The sequence below is a fragment of the Rhodnius prolixus genome, unplaced genomic scaffold (genome assembly GCF_049639745.1).
Source record: "Rhodnius prolixus isolate KJV_2025 unplaced genomic scaffold, Rpr scaffold_12, whole genome shotgun sequence".
Classification (NCBI taxonomy): Eukaryota; Metazoa; Arthropoda; class Insecta; order Hemiptera; family Reduviidae; genus Rhodnius; species Rhodnius prolixus.
The window spans coordinates 15,294,998-15,315,160 of record NW_027411635.1 but is presented as its reverse complement, the minus strand read 5'-3'; the positions used below and the strand labels follow the sequence as shown (position 1 = coordinate 15,315,160).

Here is a 20,163-nt window from a genome sequence, read left to right as displayed (position 1 = left end):
TCTAAGGAACGTATCTACCGTTTAGAAAAAGAGTTAGGTGTAATTAAACATAAACAGTTTAGGGATGCAATTAAATATGGCTATCCCTCTATCACTGTAATGAAGTCAAATTTTTTACATATGAGTAGATTAATAAATATATATGTGTAAATATATATATGTGTGTGTATGAACAGATTATAAACCATCTTATGCTTTTATGTTTACAATTAAAAGACTAATCATTTTTTAGCAATAACACTATTTAGGCTGTCACCTTTTAACGTAGAGTTTTGATAATAAAGTTTATCAGAAATTTTAGGTTCTGAAATAATTTTGTTTGCTACAAAAAACAATCATTAATAAGTGGAATGGATTAGCCTTTTAGTTAGCATACTGCATTCCCATGCGGAGTTCCCGGGGTTCGAATTCTTACAGCTCGAGCTGTTCTCCATAGTTCATAAATTCAATTAAAACAAATTCTTTAAAATAAATTAATCATTAGAGAGTAAAATAAAGTAGAAAGATGAGTTATTGTGCAATGTTTTTTGTTCTTTTTCTACTTCTATTATAATTATTTGCATTGAATTGTTCGTTTGCTTAAGCCAACTCCTTTGTTAGCAAGACCTTTACGTAGCTTATTATTACAAATAATATAATAAATACAAACAAAACAATAAATGAATATGTTTTAACATTTAACCATTCGGTATTTGAAAAATTTGTGTTCAAACCAGGTTTACTGTCCAATGGAATGGCCATTATCCCCATTTCCCAATCCTCTTTACCTTCGAAAATAATAAAAATCGATTTAGTTATACCAGCGAAAATTAAAGTGATAAAGATAAATACTGTTTTTAGAACTAGCTGTGCTACTTAATTAGATTTGCAAATGTTTTTAATTTGATATTCAATTTAAGGGTCGTTAGTCACAAAAAAAAAAAAAAAAAAACCTAGAACCAGCGACAATTAATAGAATTAGACGAAATTAAGAGAAGTTTTTACCAGTTAGATGGTATAATGTTTACTAAGTTATGAATCAAAATTATATGAAAGATCTTCGAACCCCTTCTCATGGCCTCAGTAAATGGAGATTGTTTGGTGTTGGGCGTGTGTAGGGCTAGCTCACTGGCGCCAATCTTGCTAAGAGAATACACCAAAAAACACATCTTACGCTGCAGTTTATTGATTTTATATTTATAAATTCATATAGATACTCTTATACTAAATTAAATAACAAAACACATCTATCCTGCTTTCATTTTTTACATTCTCTTACCCCTCATAATAGGGTATATAGTGATCAAAATCTAGTAATGAAATATAGTTTTCAGAGACGAGGCCCGCAAAGATAAGTAGCATTGCGGTACTGGAGTTCGATTCCCGGTCTAGGCCTTAAATTTTATTTAATGATTAATAAAAGGAATTTGCAGTAAAGTATGTTTGCTAGTCTGTCCACGACACTTAATTTAGTAGTTGGACGTAAAGTCCGCCTGGAGGACAAAAAAAAGGCATTACTTTACTTTACCAAAGACAAAATTAATTGAAAAAATTGAATAAGCGCCATCCAAATGATTACCACAATCAGTGGGAGGCTTAACACAGATGTTAGACGATCAAGTGAATTCTAAGAAAACCCTTTCTTATATTATGATCAGGTGATCGCGAGGCAATCTACGCTTCAGCCTTCGGGAAGGTTTGTTTGGGGCAGGTTGCATTTGAACGGTGTTGGAAAAGTTTGGAATGAAATTTTGAGTAACAGAATTTAACTAGGTCAACACAAAAGGAAAATTGCTCATTTTTTTGTGTTTTTTGCAGTTTTCTCAAAACTCACTCGTAAAGTTTTCTGTATACTTGGAATATAATTTACGTATGTATTGATTTATAAAATTTACTTTAATCAATTTTTCTTTAAAAAATAAAAATAAAAATACAAAAATTGTTTTAGTATAGTTCTCAAAGAGAATTATGAGGGTTAGTCTCCTCTATAAGGCTACAAATCATTTTAATTTACGGTCAAAAATCGTATAATGTTCCTAAGAATTAAATATGGTTCACATTTTTCAGAGTCAAAAGAAAATTTGTGTCTTAGATCTTCGAGAATAATATTAAGAGAGTATCCTGCCAGTTTGTCCACGTCAGACTATTTTTTATAAATGGTTTTAATGATTTTATTCAATACGGGCAAACAGAAACTATTTGAATATCATCTGTTTAAAAGCTTTTTTTAGGCAAATTGTTTTCGTTTTATTTTACCATATAGATTAGGAAAATAGCATCTTCAATACATTTATTTGGTAAATTACCAGGTAAAGATCTAGCTTAGGTTCTATTTTAAAAAGAACTGAATAAATCTAGAGACAAAATTAGATCAAAACAATAATCCAACTTAAACATAAGAAAAGGTAATTGCAAAAAAAAGAAAATTAGTTATTCAATCAATCAAGTTTAGTTACTTTGGTATTTGGAATCAGTTAGAATTACTAATGTGAGGAGTAAAATAATGATGCCAGTTTAAAAAATCTAATTCATGACTAGCGTTAATAAAAAGCGTTTTATTTTTTCCTTCCCCATTATTTGTTAATGTTAAAATGTTGCATTTAGCTAGTACTAGCATTATTTAAAAAAAGAGGTTAGCTATACGGTTGGCGTATTGGAGTGCCTCGCGGAGGTCCCCGGGTTCGAATCCAGCTGCTGACCCTTTAGATTTTTCTCTACCTAGGAGCTTCTTACAGCTCACTGCACGTACGGTGATGGACAATGTTATCTACAACAAGAGAACACTGTCCGAAAGCTCTATTAAGTACGAAATCTCAAATAACTAAATGCTATTCGGTCTAATAACTATAAAATACAAAAGAACTTTAGGCGTTTAAAACGCTTTTGCTTAAAAATAACCATTTACTTAAAAATGTAAGTCCATTTTTTGTTTGCCCTGGAAATATCATTTAAACATGATTCTTGGAGGATCAAATTCACCAGAAAAATGCGACTAAACTGTACGGTGTTTCGGTATTTTCTGTAATTAGACAGTTTCCAAAAATAAACAACAAGAAACCTGTACTTAACTTATGTTTAGACCCTTATCAATTTTAGTTTGAAATTTTTGAGAGAACATTGATTTTAATATGGTTCTGGGGATGGTGGGGAGCTGTGATGACCTCACGCTTCCTTTACAGTAATTATTGACATGTTTTTTGTTTAAAGAGAACATGAATAAAATTAAAGTCAACTAACTAACAAAATTTTTCAAACTTTCTTTGAAAATTTAATTACGTAAAAAAAATTTACTGCGGTAAGAAAAGATCGTGTGAGTGTTCACACCAGATATTTGACTTGTCTTTTTTCTTTTTCTTTTAGAAATTTATTAATTTCGTTTTGGTTAAAGATAATTGTTTAACATAATCCATGTATTGGGCTGTTTGTAGGATTCTCGCACAACCCGTATAATGGCGTAGTATGTAACGACACAATTCTCGCTACGGGCGTCTTCTCCTCCAAAGAGCTGTGGAGACTATCCAAAGGTAAATCTTGTTTAATTCAAATTAGTAAATCTGAAAATTTAAAAAAATAAAAATAAATTTAAAGTCACTTAAATGCAAATCATAAATGAAGAAATTTGCATGCCGATGCATTGTACCAATACCATTAATTGCATTTTTATTTATTTTTTTATTTTTTTACTTATTCAATATTTTCACTTCTTTTCTATAATGTTTTCTGCAGCTCTCATTTAGAATTCACGTTAATTTATTTACTTGAATAGATTAGACATATTAGATTAGATAAAGTTGTCCACCATTTCGGTTCGGGAATATCCAGTAATCATTAGAAATTTGTATTATACCTGTAAATAAAGAAATTATGAAGGGTTTGAAGAAAAGAAAATTAAACTTTAAAACTCATCCTAATACATCTACTCTATACGACATTAATCCTCAAAACACCGTATTGCCTGAAGTCCAACTAATAATCAATTCAATGAAATTTTTCTTTAGACTTTTGAGTCTCTACTTAGCAGAAGGGAAGATCAATTTCATCGAAGAATTGTCTGACGTTGGTTTCTCAAAACATTTGTAGCACTGATACGTTCTTGCGAGTCAACTTTAACCATAAGTTATATGTATACTTGAATTATTTGCTGTCCAAATTAAAGACTTAGCTACCATTTCCATTCAGTTCTTTCAAGGTAAAAGAGTGCAGCATGAACTTATCCCTTACAGGAGGAACAGATACTTGCTGAAAAGTACCTAACTTTCGCTTCTACAAAAGAATAAGTATTTGTGAAAGCAATCTTCCGATAAAATACTGAGATTGGTTGTCCAATATTTAGATCGTTTCAATTGGTATATTTCCTGTTGGCGTAAAAAGGGCGATTTAGTCAAAAGTTTGGCTTTTTTTTTTAATCTATGATGGTGTAATTCATCGCATGGTTATATTCACGTTAGGCTCTTTATGAATTCCAAATCTTTACTACCAACAACTAGTCAGAATTTACTCATACATAGGCCCAGCGTTATACAAACTTTAGTTAACTGTAAATAAGTTTGGATTCCAGCAAGATAACTTCCCATCAAGACTGAAGAAGTACTTGATTGTTTTTGAACTTACGACGATGGTTTTTTTTAGACATTCCGTAATCAGACTGATATTTAATTACGTTTCGTGTATGAATAGATGAATTAGGGAAACAAGAACATCGGAGTCATAGTTCATTTATGTTCGGCCCTAATTTTTTTTTTTTTTTAACTTAAAACTAGGAAGCAAATGTAAATGCTGCAAATCAAGGCAATGCAAAGCGTTTTAAAATATAAAATTTAGTTGACTTCAAAATTATGCATGTTCTCAATTTAAAGGTAACATACCGGTCAACCAATTATCTTTTACATTTTGGTTATTTATTTAATTCTTATTAATATTTAATTGATGGCAAATCCATATACTTCATTGAAATGTTAAGTAGAGAAGCTGTTGGAAGAAGCAGAAACCGAATTTTCTTCATTTTCTTGGGAAAACGTTTACAATAAATGTAGAACTAATTATATGCAATAAGGAATACCAATTTTAAAAAAAATTATTTAAGTGAATTTCAAGTAAATCTTATTAAACTGGAAAATCTATTTAGTCAAATGGAACTTTCAGTCTAGAACGCTGAACGCTGAATCAGCACTCTGATTTAGTCCAAAAACTAATTGTTAAATTAAGATAGCAATACTACCAGGTAGTAATAATAACTGATATAAAATTTGAACATAATGTAATTTTTTGTTTTGGTGTAATGCTGATCGTACTGTATGTTATAAATAAACAAAACAGTGGGAGAGAAATAATTTTTGTATAAAGTCAAAAATTGTTTTGACTAAAAGGAGTTTTAAAAGAATATTTCGAATAAAAATTTGTGGTACGATCACAGTAATTTCTAAGTTTGGAAACTTACTTCATTTGTTGTCGAACAAGTACTCTATTATGACAATTCTCTTGTGTAAGTTTTAATAAATATTATGCAGGCTTTGACTTTACAAGATACTTTCTGAACTAGTACAATAAAAGAATCCCTTACTTATCCTTTGCTTAGAAACTTTAAAACTGATTAGTTCACTGATTAGTTAAACTGATTTAATTAGCTTTTTAATAGAATTTAAAATAAAAGGATTTAAAAGTTAATTAACATATATTAGCTCAATTAGTAGTAATAATTTCAAGTGAATGTTAGGCCCTTTTTTCTAGCAAAATGACAAAAAATCTGATAGGAATGAACTTTTACTTGACTATCTCTTGCCACAGTTTACGTTAATTAAATACTTTAGAAAAGTAGAATTCGTTCCATAAATAAAATCTGGTTTTAATTACTTAATTTTGATGCTTCAAATTTGTTGTATTTCCTTCAAAATATATAACAAAATTATATAATTTGTAAGTAAATATATTATTAAGAAATAACACTTTAGAGAGAAGCGTAACCCCATTATTACCCTAAAACGAATTTTTCTAGATAAATGATTAAAACTGTACGGTAGTACACTTGTATAATACGAGTCAACGAGTATAATACGAATCAACTCGTAGTTGATCGTCAAAAACTGCACGAAAAAGCGTAACGTTGAAAAACACTAAACATTGACAATTTCTTTCTCTTTTTCTATAAAAGATAAAATTCCCAAATTTTGTTTAAATTATAGAGCAAATCCTCGTTTATAACTGTAATTTTTTGCAACAACTCAGATCTAATAGATTTTGAGAAAAAAGCTGCTGAAAATGAGAAAAAACGGCGTTTTCAGAAAATCTTCTTCTTCTTGTTACCTTTTTTGTAAACGACGAACCAATTTTCATGAATGAGGTGTCATTCGATTCGGAATTTCATGTATTTAGATGTGCCTTTTGGGTGTTTCGTTTCGATCCATTAGTTTTTAAGCTCGTATTTGTAACAGCATTAACGGCAGCCCATCTTGTCTATTAGATGGGATAATGCTCTTGAAATAAGGCAATTTTTGGTTACATCATTTTAATATTAAAAAAAAAAAAATTATGAGTGTAAAATATAACAATGTAAATTAAGTTTGGTAAATACTTCTGTTACAGCATCTATTGTGCAAAATTGCAACGGGATGCAGCCACCATTAAATGTAATTAAAATTGAAAATCCCGGATATTACTGCAATAGTTACACCCCGCCTGGCCAGGATCATTCAAGTATGATTTCTTCGGCACAGTACAGTGAGTATAAAAATACATTTTACAATATCTTATTGAGAATCTCGCACGTTTATTTTTGAATACTTTGATGCAACAAAAGTCTGAGCGTTTTGTATCTTACCAACCCACCTTCATCCACTAATCTAACTACTCGCAACATTTTATAACTTTTATCCACCTTGAGCTAACAGTTTGGTGGTGCCCTTCTGCGCTTTGGAAGCAAAACATCCCGTTTTCATTCCTTCCTTATTTTAATTATTTAATTTTACCGCGTCCATTATGATGAAAAGATGGTAATCAGAAGTCATTTCTCACTGTATCTCCTTTATGAATCTTCACTGGTTATCTTAATGGATCTGTTCCTGAAATTCATTTCTACCATTTTTATGTTGGCCTCGTTTTCTGAGTGAACTTTAACCGTTGAGGAAGGTCACTTTCAACAACGTTGTTGTTGAATAAGGTTGTTTTTTGTGTGTTTACGTGTTCTCTGGAGACAGCTGAACTCCACCAAAACTAGGTGCAACTATCTTGTTACCTTCCTCACCATAATGGTTTTCGCAGTATAAGGATACTGTTTCCAACTCCCAAATACTTTACGGTTTACTTCTTATTTCTTTCCGGCTTAACTCTCAAGTCCCTTTATTCTCCTACAGCGCTCAACAGCATGCAACTCGCTTTTTCAAAGTTTTCTTTCTATTGAGTAAAAAAAAACAAACAAAAAATTGTTTAGACTTTTGTTACTTCGTAGGTATTCCATTTTTTTTCTGCAACTGCTTACTTTGATTTTATTTGAAAAAGTCTGTTTTTAGTAATATCATACATTTATTTGAGGCCCATTAACAGTTGGACGAAGTGGACAAAGTCCAAGCGAACCTAGATCAAAACGTGTGAGAAGGTTAAGTTCAACAGAGGAGGAAATAGAGCTGACTGGGGGAAGTACAGCCGCCTCCAGAGACAAGAGTGGAGCCGGAGGCGGTAGTGGGGCTACTGATGTTTACTACGGCCAGAGTCCAGCCTCGCTGTCCAGCCAGGCCAGCTGGCACTCGGATGTCGAGCATGGTCAGTTCATATGCTCTGCGTAATATCATTTCATTTCTCTCTAAATTATTATATTAACTTAGTAGTTTCATTAATTGTATTTATTTTTCTAATTACTTTAGTTTTAAAGTCAAATAACTTTTATTAATGCACTCGCGTGTGAAAAAAGAAGAAAATACAATATTTAAGATATCGGCTTAAATAACACTGAATTTTCCACTCTTCTCATTTAACGCTCCAAAATTATAGCACCACTATTTCAATAAACTAACTTTATTTTATTTTTTTTCCTCTCCTTTAAGTGATTTAGGAGAGAAATTTAACGTAATGAAATATAATGTAATATCAAAATGAATTCATCCCTGTTTACGTCAGACATGCAAAACATATATCTTTTGCTTTGTTCTTTTCTTTTCAAGGAAAATAACATAAACGATATTTTTCTAAATTTTGTTAATGTTCACTTGAACTCATGAACTCCATAAACTTAGAAGGATTTGAGATTAACGGCTTAAAACCGATTTCGAAGCGTCGCTAATACTAAGAAATGGACTTTAAGTTCTTGATAAAATACCTCTGCCTGATTTCGAGCTTTCTGCTATTTACTGTATGTCTCCCTTAAGCTTTGTTCAGCTGTATGTTCTGACAAAAGCAAAATATATCTACAACTTCTTATCTTTACCCAACAAAACACCACCGTATTGTCCAGTTTCAATTACATATTGTAATGTTTTGAAAATTAGTTTAGGAAATAATTTTTCATCTATTGAAAACTATAAAAAAAGTGATAGAGTACCAGTATATTATAAACAATTTTCTAGGGGATTGAATTCAACTTCTTTGTATTTCTCTCTCAAATTCTCTTTTTTTCAGAGTTGTTTGTCGAAATAGTTGTACTATACCTTGGTTGCAGTTAAAGAGCAAGAACTGTAAAGAAAATTATAATGTTATTAAACCGATAGTTCAAATATAATCAAGCTTTTTTTTGCACTCGAGACTACAACTGTACATTTTACTGATTTATTTTATTTTTTTTTTAATCTATAAATTGTTTTATATGATCATTTTACGTTTTATAAAATTAGAATTGTTTGCTGTAAGGAAACCCTCTAGGATGACTTCTTTTAAGTTCAAAGCAACATATTTTATTTATTTTTAAATTATTATTATTATTCATACATTAATCCTTAAAAAAATGTCAACAAATATCGGATCGAGCTATCATTCTCGCAACTACAAAAGGCAGGAATTGTTGAACTAATAGATTTTATTTTAATAATTAATAATGCCCTTTAATTAATAAAAATTCAATCACTTTTAAGTTATATTCCATATTTTTTTGGTTTGTAAGTAAGAGAAACCTTTTTTGCTTGGTACCTCCTTTTTCATTAATTCCTTTCTTAAAATTGAAATTTATCACGAATGATTGAAGACAGATATTTGGACTAAATTGTAAACAAAGCGAAGCTGAAGTACAAAAACAATTCTCTCTGAAATCATTGTTTCGTGTAAAGAAGATAGCCTAAAAACATCTAAATAGGCAAAAGTGACATCCTCTTCCGCCTCAAAAAATGTTTTAATAAATGCTATAGCTCTATATGTATATTAATTGCACTCACAAAGTTTATATAGAATGAAGCCGGTGCCGAAATAACCTTCAACATCACTTGCTTGCGCCACCAATTCCGATTTTTTTTCCAAGCAAGCGTCGACATAGCTAATATTATGGCTTTTGAGACGATCAGAATGGTCATTTTACCCACAGGGTTTATCATTTGGTTAGCGCTTCTTATCGCTGCAGTTTTTTGTTTTTTACTGAAATGCTGCCAAAGACTACTTTCCATGCTATACCCCAAAACCGGCCCTACTTCGATTTTAATTAGAACTATACTGTTCTCTGTTGATTCCTAAACGAAAATCATTCGGCTATTCTTCGTATTTAATGTTTGACTTAATTCAAGCATACCGACTGAAGAAACTTATTTTTATGTCCCTTCTCATTAAAAGATAAAGCCATTAAAGTTGAGTGAGATCAACGCTAACTCCACACATAACTGTATATTTTGTTTTAACGGCAGTGTTTTAAGTCATTATTTTTTTTTTAACAATGTAGAAAGAGTTTATGAATTTGGAGGTCAACATGCAAATTAGTGATATTTAATTTTTAAAAGTTGTTTTTTCTTTTTTTGTGGTGTAAATGTCCAAATAATTTTAGTGCATATTCCAACCATTCATTGAGTTTTTCCTATAAAAATATTTCTACTTTACTTAGTTTTATTTAAAGCAAAGTCATAACCCACAGTAGAAGAGTAGAGTATAATAACACTAATTGAGTAACTTGTGATTATTTTGAATGAGATTTCGTGGCTAAGAAAGTTGTGAAAGATAAAAAGATATTAAATGAATTATTAGTATTTGTGGTAGTAATGGATTAAGGCAAGGTTGGTGGGAAATTCATTTGCTAATGAAGTATGCAAGTTATTTAGGTGTGTGATATTTAACCCAGTTTAATTTCTTAAATATTCTTTAACTCCAGGGGCCCTTAATAAAAAGAGATCAAAGCTGCTAGAAACTGAAGTATCTACCGTTTGTTTAATTCTTCTAGCACACATCCATTTTAGCTGATGTAACAGTATGACGTAAAATTATTGACAATTAAATGAAACAGTCATGTTTAAAATTTAAAAAAAAAGCTCACACCTGAGCTGACTATTTTATGAGAACATAATATGTAAACAAACGAGTCCAAAAATTAATGTAATATCCTATTAGTACACATCAGAGAGGGTTGATAAATCTTTAAATTCATCATGAAACTTCTTTAGTATGAAAAACGGTGTATTTTTTGGTACGCTCTGTTAACACACATATGGACCTTCCTCTAAAAATATATATCTCGTTTTCAAGGTACTAGAAACAGCAGAAAGCAACAAATGGTTACTTTTTTTGAGACAATTTAAACAAAAATTACAATGGTTAGATGTCACACAAAAATTAGTTTTCAAAAATGGAAAATAAACTTTCAGCTTAACCACAAGCAACAGGAAAAATTAAATAAAGATTCTAACTTTTATCTTTCCAATATTCTATGCCCTTTTGTTTTTTTTTTAATTACAATTAATTAAAATTATAACCCATCTGATTATTACTATTGTTATATTTTCATTTTCTTTTAATTTTCATTTATTTTGTTTTGTTTAAACTAACAAAGATTTTAATTTAAACCAAAGATACAAGTACATAGGCCCTAGAGGAGTGTATTGTTTTTGGTAGACTAGGATAGGCAGATGTAGGATGGTTTTTACAAGAGGAAATGATTTTGTTTCAGTAACATTATGCATGATGTGCAGCCGACTAACCAGGTATATAACTACTTGTGTTAAATGTTCTTGCTGTTTAAAAATAACCCTTCAATTCTTTCTTAATTTTTTTTTTTCGTTCTCAGATTATTTTTATTTTTCTACTTTTCTGTTATTTTTCTTTGTTTTCTGTTTTCTCACTCTCTTTCTCCATCACTCTATTCTCTTTTAAATGTTTTTCATTCATTGAATTATTTTTTTTATTAGAAAATAAAAGCATTTAATTTTTTATTTCTTAACTGTTTTTTGGTTGGCAAAGCTTCGTTTCGTTACAAACAAAAAAACAATAAATATTTTGTCATAGTTTAAATAAATAAAAGTTTAATTTAATGAACCAATTTTGTTTGATATATCTATCTAATCCAGATTGAAGGACTCCCTAGGGAAATGAGCCACAGGAGAGTCATTTGTCCTCCCGAGTAAACAACTCAATCATTCCTGAATCCAAGGATTAGATCTCCTTGCATGACTTTATATCCATCTTTTTTGTAGCTGAATAATTTTGGCTATACGACACGCAATCAAATTCTCTTGAAACTTACAATTTGTATTGAAAAGATAGTTCAGTACAACATTATACATTGTCACTTAAAGTTGTCATTTTCGAAAAATTACTAAAAACTTTAGAAAAACCATCAATTTTCTTCAAATTTGTAATTTTGTTTTGTTTTTATTCTGATGACTTCAAAACCATGAATGGTCAAAATGATTAATTATAAATGACTCATATACATATTATGAATGAATCGTTTCTATTTAAAGTGAAACAGAAGATTTTAGTATTGAGTAAAAAAAGAATACAATTTATTTTTGTTCTTCAGAAAGAAGAAAAAAGTTAAAAAAGAACTTAGTAAAAATCGACTTTTCTCTCGCTTTGTTTATTTGGCGATGAAGGATTTAGCGTAAAGCAAGTTAGCTCTAGTAAGAAGGTTTCACAGAAGTGGCCTTCAAAGAGAACATGCAGTACTTGTTTAGCATAAATTCCATTACATCGGAATCCTGTAAAAATAAAACAGTTGGTCAAAATTGGTACCGAAACGTATGACAATTAGAGAAAGACTAGTTGTCAACAACTAGGATTCAAACTCTTGAAGAAGAGTAAGAGCATTACAATATTTAAATAATACCTATATATTTAATAATATATACCTCAATGATCACTTCACAAAATGTGAATATGGTTTGTAACCTGTAAATTTCAAAATTCCATATTTATAGCAGCGCTACCATTCATAAATGTCCTTGTCATAAATAGAACAAAATAACATTTAGTACTGAACATTACGAATTTAGAGCTTACATCACAAATTTTGAAAATGGTGTGTTGTCTGTGAAATTCAACACATTACATATATCTCCTCCTGGCTGCTGCACTTGTCTGCTGAAGAGAAATATTTCAGTAAAAGTATGATGCTGTTCGTATGGTCGAACTAAGAGTGCGCCATTCATTTTAAGCTGATTTGTGCGAACACCTGAACTCTACTCTCTTCTAGCTAGTCATATACTCCCTTTAGACTGAAAAAAAAAACTCTCGTTGCTTTAATTGAAATAAAACAGGATGGGAAAATTTGCATAACTTTTGTTACACTCTCTGTTATTTTATTTTTTTTAATCCAGAATATTCTAAACTTTGCAAAAATAAAAATCCACTTTCAATAATTTCTAATAATGAATAGCTAATATTAAATCATTAATAACAGCATTAATCTCATTTGTCTTTATTTTATTTTGTTTATTTATCTATTTAATAATTTATTTAACTACATGGTCCCTACTTTTTGTATAGCATGAACATTATTGGTGTGGGATTACATAGAATTTTATGTGTACTTTATTTTATTAAGCAATAAAAAATAGCTCTGTTTTCCAAGATTGAAGTTTGCTGAATAGTTTACAATGACTAAGGAGTGATATTATTTACAGTTGGTTCCTTGCAACTTTGTCTATGTTCTATTAATGGAGAAAAAAGAAAAAAAAAACTGTTATATATCATCTTCTTACTGCAATTATAACAAATCTAACTTGAAGATTTTCTTAAAAGTAAATGTCAAGGTGGGATTAGAGTAAAGGAAGTACTGACTAAATTTAACAGGTAGCGCCCAACGTCATCGTCCCTCCGATGAGGTTGAACAGCTATCTAACTTTACCCTGAACATTCATTTTTTTCAAATGAGAAACTTAGAAATTACTAACCTAACTGAGGTCTAGTTGCATTTCCGTAAGAAGCACCAAAAATAAATCTTTGAGAGAATATATCGAATAAAAGTGATAATATTAAATAGGATAGTAAATATTACACGAAATTTAAAGAACATTGTTTCAACTATTTTTAAAAAATCGCAAAAACTATTCAATAGAATCGCAGTTTTCGCTAAGTGTTACTTTATTGATCACATTTTGATAAGAAAAAATATTTTTAGGGGAAAAGGGTGACGCTATGCACTTCACTAAATTAGCTTATACTATATTCCCCAAAATTTGGAATTTATAGACAAAATTATTTAATTGCAAGAGAGACTTGATTAAACTGAACATATTTTCTTGGTAAAATACACCTAGCAGTTTTTCTTTGACTTTTTAACTCGCTTTATATGCCTGTCACTTTTGTTAAAACCATTTTCATAGGAAATTAATTAATTTTTTGAGAGTCGAAGGCAAACTGGCAAGTCATCCTTCTCTCAAAAGTAACATTTAATTTTTAATTAACCTTTAAAATAATTTTGGCAACATTTAGTAAAAAATTCCAAATTTTATAGAAACTTGTAAGTTAGAACTTTGAGAATTGCATTAAGATAGTCGTTTAAGAGTTCAAGCAAGACTTTTTTTTTTTTAGTTGTACAGTAAACTGTTCAGCTATACAGTAAATTGTAAAACAGGCTTCAAAATAAATAAATAAATAAATACAAAAATAAGATCTTAAAAAATAAAACTTTTTACAGATATCAAAGTGTCTAAATGTGTAGTAGTATGCTAAATTTTTTAATAGGCATTGTAATAAAAGATCTCGATGTTGGCTGTTTGTTATCTGTTTAGATTTACTTCTTATACTTTATTTATTTCTTTTTTTATTATTATTGTTTAAAATTTTATGTCAGTGTTTAATGTAGATTATATATATATTTATGTCATTTACATAATGTGCGTGTATATATTATTATTTAACTTATTAGGGACATTGACAATATATACATGTACATTTTATTTTTGTTTTATAATTCATTCATAACCCATTTTTTTTTTTTTTTGAGAAAATTTGTTATTAAAACAAAAACGGTATGCATGTATAATTTTTATTCTCAGAGAAAATTTCTAGAGAAACGAGGACCTTCGCTTTGTTGCAAAATGAGACAAGGGATATTTAATATTTTTGTTTTTGGTATTAATAATATGTATATTTGTCAATTTCTATTAGTTTTAAGGACAAGACATTTTTATTAACAACTTTTCTTTTCTTTTTAAATAGAAAAACAATGGCATTTATAACGGTGTATCCAAGAATTTGTAGTCGTTTACTACAACGGCTCCCATCTAGAGTTACCAAGACAACATTTACTATGGGTCATCATGTCCTAAGTCCTTTTAAAATAATTTGCGACTATAATTATCTCTAGGTACGAAATGAGATCCTGAACAAGGTCTTAAGTGATTCGTCAGAGCAAGAGGAAGATTGTGAATACTTAAGTGAGAATTGATTCTGAAAAAAAAGTCATTGTGCGCTAAGAGCACCTACATAGCTGACTCTACACAGGTGTTCCCATCGTTTCCATGACTAGCGTCAGTGTAGTTTGAGTTCAAGGGAACCTCTTCGTACCCATTTAGACTTAAGTATTTCTACTTTTGGCAGAACAGGCTCAGAAAATATCTCCATAGGATGTCCCATACTGGGTGGGCCAACGTGTTATGCCTAATTGGCATAAGGAGAGGAAACGATCTCTTCTATCCTGTCAGATTATGTTAGGATCGTTGGATTTTACAATAATATGCTGTCCCCTTCCGCAAAATCGCGTTTCCACCAAAAAAACTCCTTTCATGTAAAAAATCAAATCCATCGGGAATTCTAACCGGCAATTTTAAAAATTAAATAGACATAAAATTTATTGGTGAAGAAGTTTTGGCAAACTTACGGATGAAATTTATTAATGCCATTTTAAAAAACGATTTTGCGGAAGGGAATAAATAGTGGCTTCTTCAAACTGACAATTCTTTCTGATTCGAATTCATTAAATCCTTTTAATTTTTTAAGTAGAAGTTCAATGCTATACTTTCTCTTAAAATTGTATTCTAGACAAAGATTGATTGCCTAGTTTTTTGAGTAAAATCTCAAAAATTGAATCTTTTTACCAATATGATTTTTGTACCGAAAACTTGTCTTTAATAGTTTTAATTTTTTGTCAAATTGAAATCATTTCCAGGTTACTGAAAGTTAATTTACTTGTTCTACCTAGTACGTCTTTTCACTTGTAGTTTATGTTCAACGCAAAAGGCGGCTATGTTTTCGTCTGCACATTTCCTTTTCGTAAGCATATTTTCCTTTTTTCCCCGCAATTAATTTGTCTATGGCTATAGAGAGGTACTTGCCCCAATCATCCCTCTTATTATTCACATACATCAACCGAGAGTAAATTTTGAGAGTGTGAGCAAAGTATGGTGATAGTTTATCTATCAGAAGCTTTCTGAAATCCGTATTTGTCAAAAATAAATTTGGAAAACGACGAATTAACAATAATAATAATCTTATGTATTATTCTTATTCTTTTATTGTTCTTATTATTATTATATTTATTATTATTATTCTTTTTTTAGTATATATAGGCGCATGACTGCTTTGGTCATTAGCGCCTACTATTATTTTTTTTTTTTTTGCACATCAACAGCTGAGGTTATTAGCGCCCGGAGCTTTTTCGAGTGCACTCCCGGCCACCGGACAGCGTTCCCTCGCCATAGACAACACTGTCCATCACCGGACAGTGAGCTGTAAGAAGCTCCTAGGAAGAGAAAATCTAAGGGTCAGCTGCTGGATTCGAACCCGGGACCTCCGCGTGGGAGTCCAGTATGCTAACCTCATAGCTAATCCCTTCCCTCCCTTCCCTTATTATTATTCTTATTCTTATTATTATTATTATTATTATTATTGTTGTTGTTATTATTATTATTATTATTAATATTATTATTATTATTGTCAATAACCAAATTGAAAGAGTGTTGGTTGTAAATATACAAAAAAAAAACTTTCATTCGTTCGGAAAATAATTTGAAAATCATTATAATATTGACTTTGCTAAGGATTTAAAAATGTTAACGTTACTGATTGTAAATAAGAATATGAAACTAATTTATAGATATTTCAAATGATTAAAACATTTTGAAAAAGCTCATTATTAGAGGAGACGTGTATCATAAGATTACTTTAAAATGCATCTCTATTATTTCTGTAGGCAGATCACAAAATAATAAGGGAATCATTCTATTTTTAATCAAGCAATATTTACGGTAGACCTTGGTAATAAAAAGATATCTGGAAATTTTTCCGTCAAATGCTATTTTGTACATTCCTGATGACTGAACAATCGTCAGTCAAGATTTGATCATAACTTTTTATGATCAGTGCGACATCTATTGCAGTTTTTAAGACATCCTAAAGAATAAATTCGACATAATTATGATTTCTAAAACAAAACCTATTTTATTAGGTTTTTCTTTGTATTTCGTTATTATCTTATGCATTTTTTAGTATGTATATATGTTCATGTACGGAGATGTACTACCTGATCGTCTAGCAATCTAATTTTTCCCACAGGTCTGGCTGGGGGACACACGAACGTCGCCTCGTTGGCAACTGCAACTTATTATCAACCAACAGAACAACATAGTCCAGCCAAGTATCCCGAGAATGGACATGATACCCTCTCCGATTTTGTCACTTTTGTGTGCCAAGAAGCCGAAAATGCACAAAATCAGGTATGTAGCATTAATTTTTTTTTATTTTCTCCTAAAACTTCTGCAGTCATTCAGCGAGTTGTTTGGGGTTCATACCATTTTTTACACTTAAGAGCAGAGAATTATTGAACTGCTGTAGTTGTGGCTTCCTTTATATTGTTAAGTCGCCTAAGGAAATGAGCCATCGATCGGAACTAATGATGGAGCAAATATGTTGGTGCCAGTTCGAGGCTGTACGAGGGTGGCAAACTATTCTTTCGAGAATTTTATGCTGAGTCAAAAGTACCTGTCAGTTTCAATGGAGGATTAAGATAATAACTTTTTTGCCAATTTTTAGTAAATAAACAATGTCTAGCGGATAATAAAACTGATTATCTTATTACCTTTTTATCTCGGTATTGTTTTTATTCACTTCATTGTAAATTTATATCAATAGTTGTTAGGGCCGGTTCTTGTTAAGGTAACCTAAGCAGTGGCCTTAAGCGCCTAATTTTAGGGGTGCCACTTTTATCATCCAGTAAAATTGAAAATATTTTTTTGTGTTTAATTTTGTTTGCAATAAATATTTGAGTTGATAAATCTAGGACCATCAAAAGATAGAATAAAATAATTCCAGAAGCCACGCTCTCCTTTTCACTCATTCCACATTCTCTTTTTAAGATTCTAACTTACGTATGTATTTTATTCACACTTCCAATCTCGGAAACATGTTATAATTCTTATTAATATAATGCAACGTGTGAACACGCACATTTCAAGAAATGGCACTTTAGATTAGAGAGAGTGGTGTCCTACTCCATTCCATTATAAGTTGAACATGTTTCTTAAATTCAAGATATTCAAGATATGATGCAAATTTCTCAACTTTAATAATGGATTTTGATATTTTCTAAAAGACATTTATTGAAAATTAAAAGATTGTTCCTGTGAAAATTATGTACTCACAGAGTTTTACCGACACTTTTCCGTTTAACGCAAATTCCATTTAAAAGGAGGGACGGTGGTAAGCTTTCAATGTCATTTAAATGAAATGAACCAAACTAATTATAAAACTGTAAGTTTGGTTTTTTAAATAATTAAGTTTCAAATATTCTGAATTTGAATATAATTAACAAGTTAAATCCTTGAGAATGAGAAAACCAGTCTATGAAAGTTTGAGCCAAATTTAGTTTTGTAAAACGGGGTTGAACTTGAAGTTTATTTATGCCTTAAGATGGAATTTACCTTAGAAACCTTAGGAGCTACCTCGCCACTGTTACTGAAATTTATACATTTATTATTACTAAACAAAATTATTAGCAACTATTAAAAAAAAATTATATGGTGAACTACGAATTGTTTATAACTATGTCTATTCTGTGGCTAGGCCGGGCCGTCCAGGAGTCCGAACAAGCTGTCCCAATATTATCCAAGCACCATGCTGCCGCCACCTCCTCCTCCGCCGATGGCAAGGCCTGTGGCCATCATCAGATCTACTGGTAGGTATGGTAGGTAATATACACAACCAAGTATTCCAACAAAACTGACTTTCACAAAGAGAAACGTTTCATACTTATAATCATTTCCAAATAGCGCCATTTTTTTTTAATTAAGTGATTTTACTATACTTAGTTTATTTTATTGTACCACAGTTACAATTTTGGTAAGATCGCAATTTAGAATTAAAAAAAAATATATCCAAATGACATCAACTCTTTTAACAAAGATAATTATTATTCGTCTTTAGGAAAGGACCAAGCCTTGTACCTAAAATCTCGCTAGGACTAGATACCTTGTCTCCTTTGAGACACTCACTAAGTCTAGTACAGAAACCCACCATGAACTTGAACAACCTTAGGTTAATGCCATTCCAAACAAATCGGAAAAATCAACGCCATTAGAACAGCCTAAGCTCTGATCTTCTACATCATTTGAAGAATATATTTTTCCGCATTCATCTCATCTCGTTCAGACAGAATATGGTATGAGCCCTATAAAGCAAAGATATTTTCTTGAACTCCCATACTTAACCAGGAGTCTGAGTGTTAACCGTTAAAATCAACCAACCCGCATAACCACGCCCTGAAGAAGGCAATATATTTGTCGAAACGTTGGCAAAAATACGAGTTGTTGTTTTTTTTATTTGGACCGATTTCTCGCTAATTTGAATCCTTAATATATATTTACGGTCACTAAAAGCTAATATAAATTTTTATTTATAATAATATTTACTAAGAAAATAGTGAATACAATGCAAAAATGTAATATTGTATCTAAATATGATGTAGGTGAGTTGAACGTTGGCAGTGGAGGCTCTTCTCCACCAAGTCCGCCTCCCGAGGCATCGCCACCAAGATCTCCACAACAAGCCCAGGATTCGCCTCAAGGTGCATCTCACACTGGTCGTACAGTTGTGCCAACAACTTTTGCAAGAGATTACCCAGTACCTTTTTCACATATTCACTCCCAACCCGCCCAAGTAAGTAACAAAAAGTAATCAAAGATAACTGTAAAAATTACTGCCAAAGAATTTATCTGATTTTTTTTAAAGATATATGATGCACTACGGTAAAAAGGCAAAAAAATCTATTGTGCCTTCTACAAAGGCACATCTTCTAAGCCAACCTTTCTAAGGAATTCCAGGGTATGTTGAAGAACCCCGATACGGTCACCATCCCCCGAAAAGGTAGTCCTTACAGTATAAAGACAGTCCGTCAAGAGATGCCTTACCTTCATTTTTCAATACAAAACTAGTTCTAGCTTCGACATTTATTTACTCAGACTGGTGAGTCTGAATGCAGCTAACATGATTCCCTGGATTCTCCAAACAATCTCAGTCTGCCTTAGTCTTGGGAGGGTTCTCCAGATTCTTGGTTTTCTTTTCTTTTCTGAGCGCTCCTTCAACAGTCACTCGATTACCTGAAAAAGAAAAGGTTACTTTTTGCCAGAATGTCGACCATCTTCACGTCAACGTACTCTAACACAAAAAATATGGTTACTGCAATATTCTTTCCAAAAGTATTGAGCACTCCTGCACCTTATTCAAACGGATAATACATAATCGCTTGTTTTAATGGTGCCATAATACTAACAAAGCCTCATAAGAATTTGTAACATCTCGCGGTAAACTATTTTTAATCAATGCCGTGAAGCACTTACGCTCTGCCAAATTCACATA

The 20,163-nt window shown here is 31.0% G+C and overlaps 1 protein-coding gene across 3 annotated transcripts in view; it reads left to right on the top strand.

Annotated features, from left to right (window-relative positions):
* The window catches only part of NfI (Nuclear factor I), a 218,254-nt gene that overhangs the window by 184,515 nt on the left and 13,576 nt on the right, over positions 1-20,163 (top strand). Inside the window, exons 6-11 of one of the 3 annotated variants that reach the window (XM_074143669.1) lie at positions 3,408-3,503; positions 6,559-6,693; positions 7,504-7,731; positions 16,867-17,027; positions 18,373-18,493; positions 19,274-19,464. In XM_074143669.1, coding sequence (XP_073999770.1) covers positions 3,408-3,503; positions 6,559-6,693; positions 7,504-7,731; positions 16,867-17,027; positions 18,373-18,493; positions 19,274-19,464 — 932 coding nt within the window. The remainder of the gene's footprint in view (positions 1-3,407; positions 3,504-6,558; positions 6,694-7,503; positions 7,732-16,866; positions 17,028-18,372; positions 18,494-19,273; positions 19,465-20,163) is intronic. The other 2 variants (XM_074143668.1, XM_074143667.1) reach the window with 2 other exon arrangements.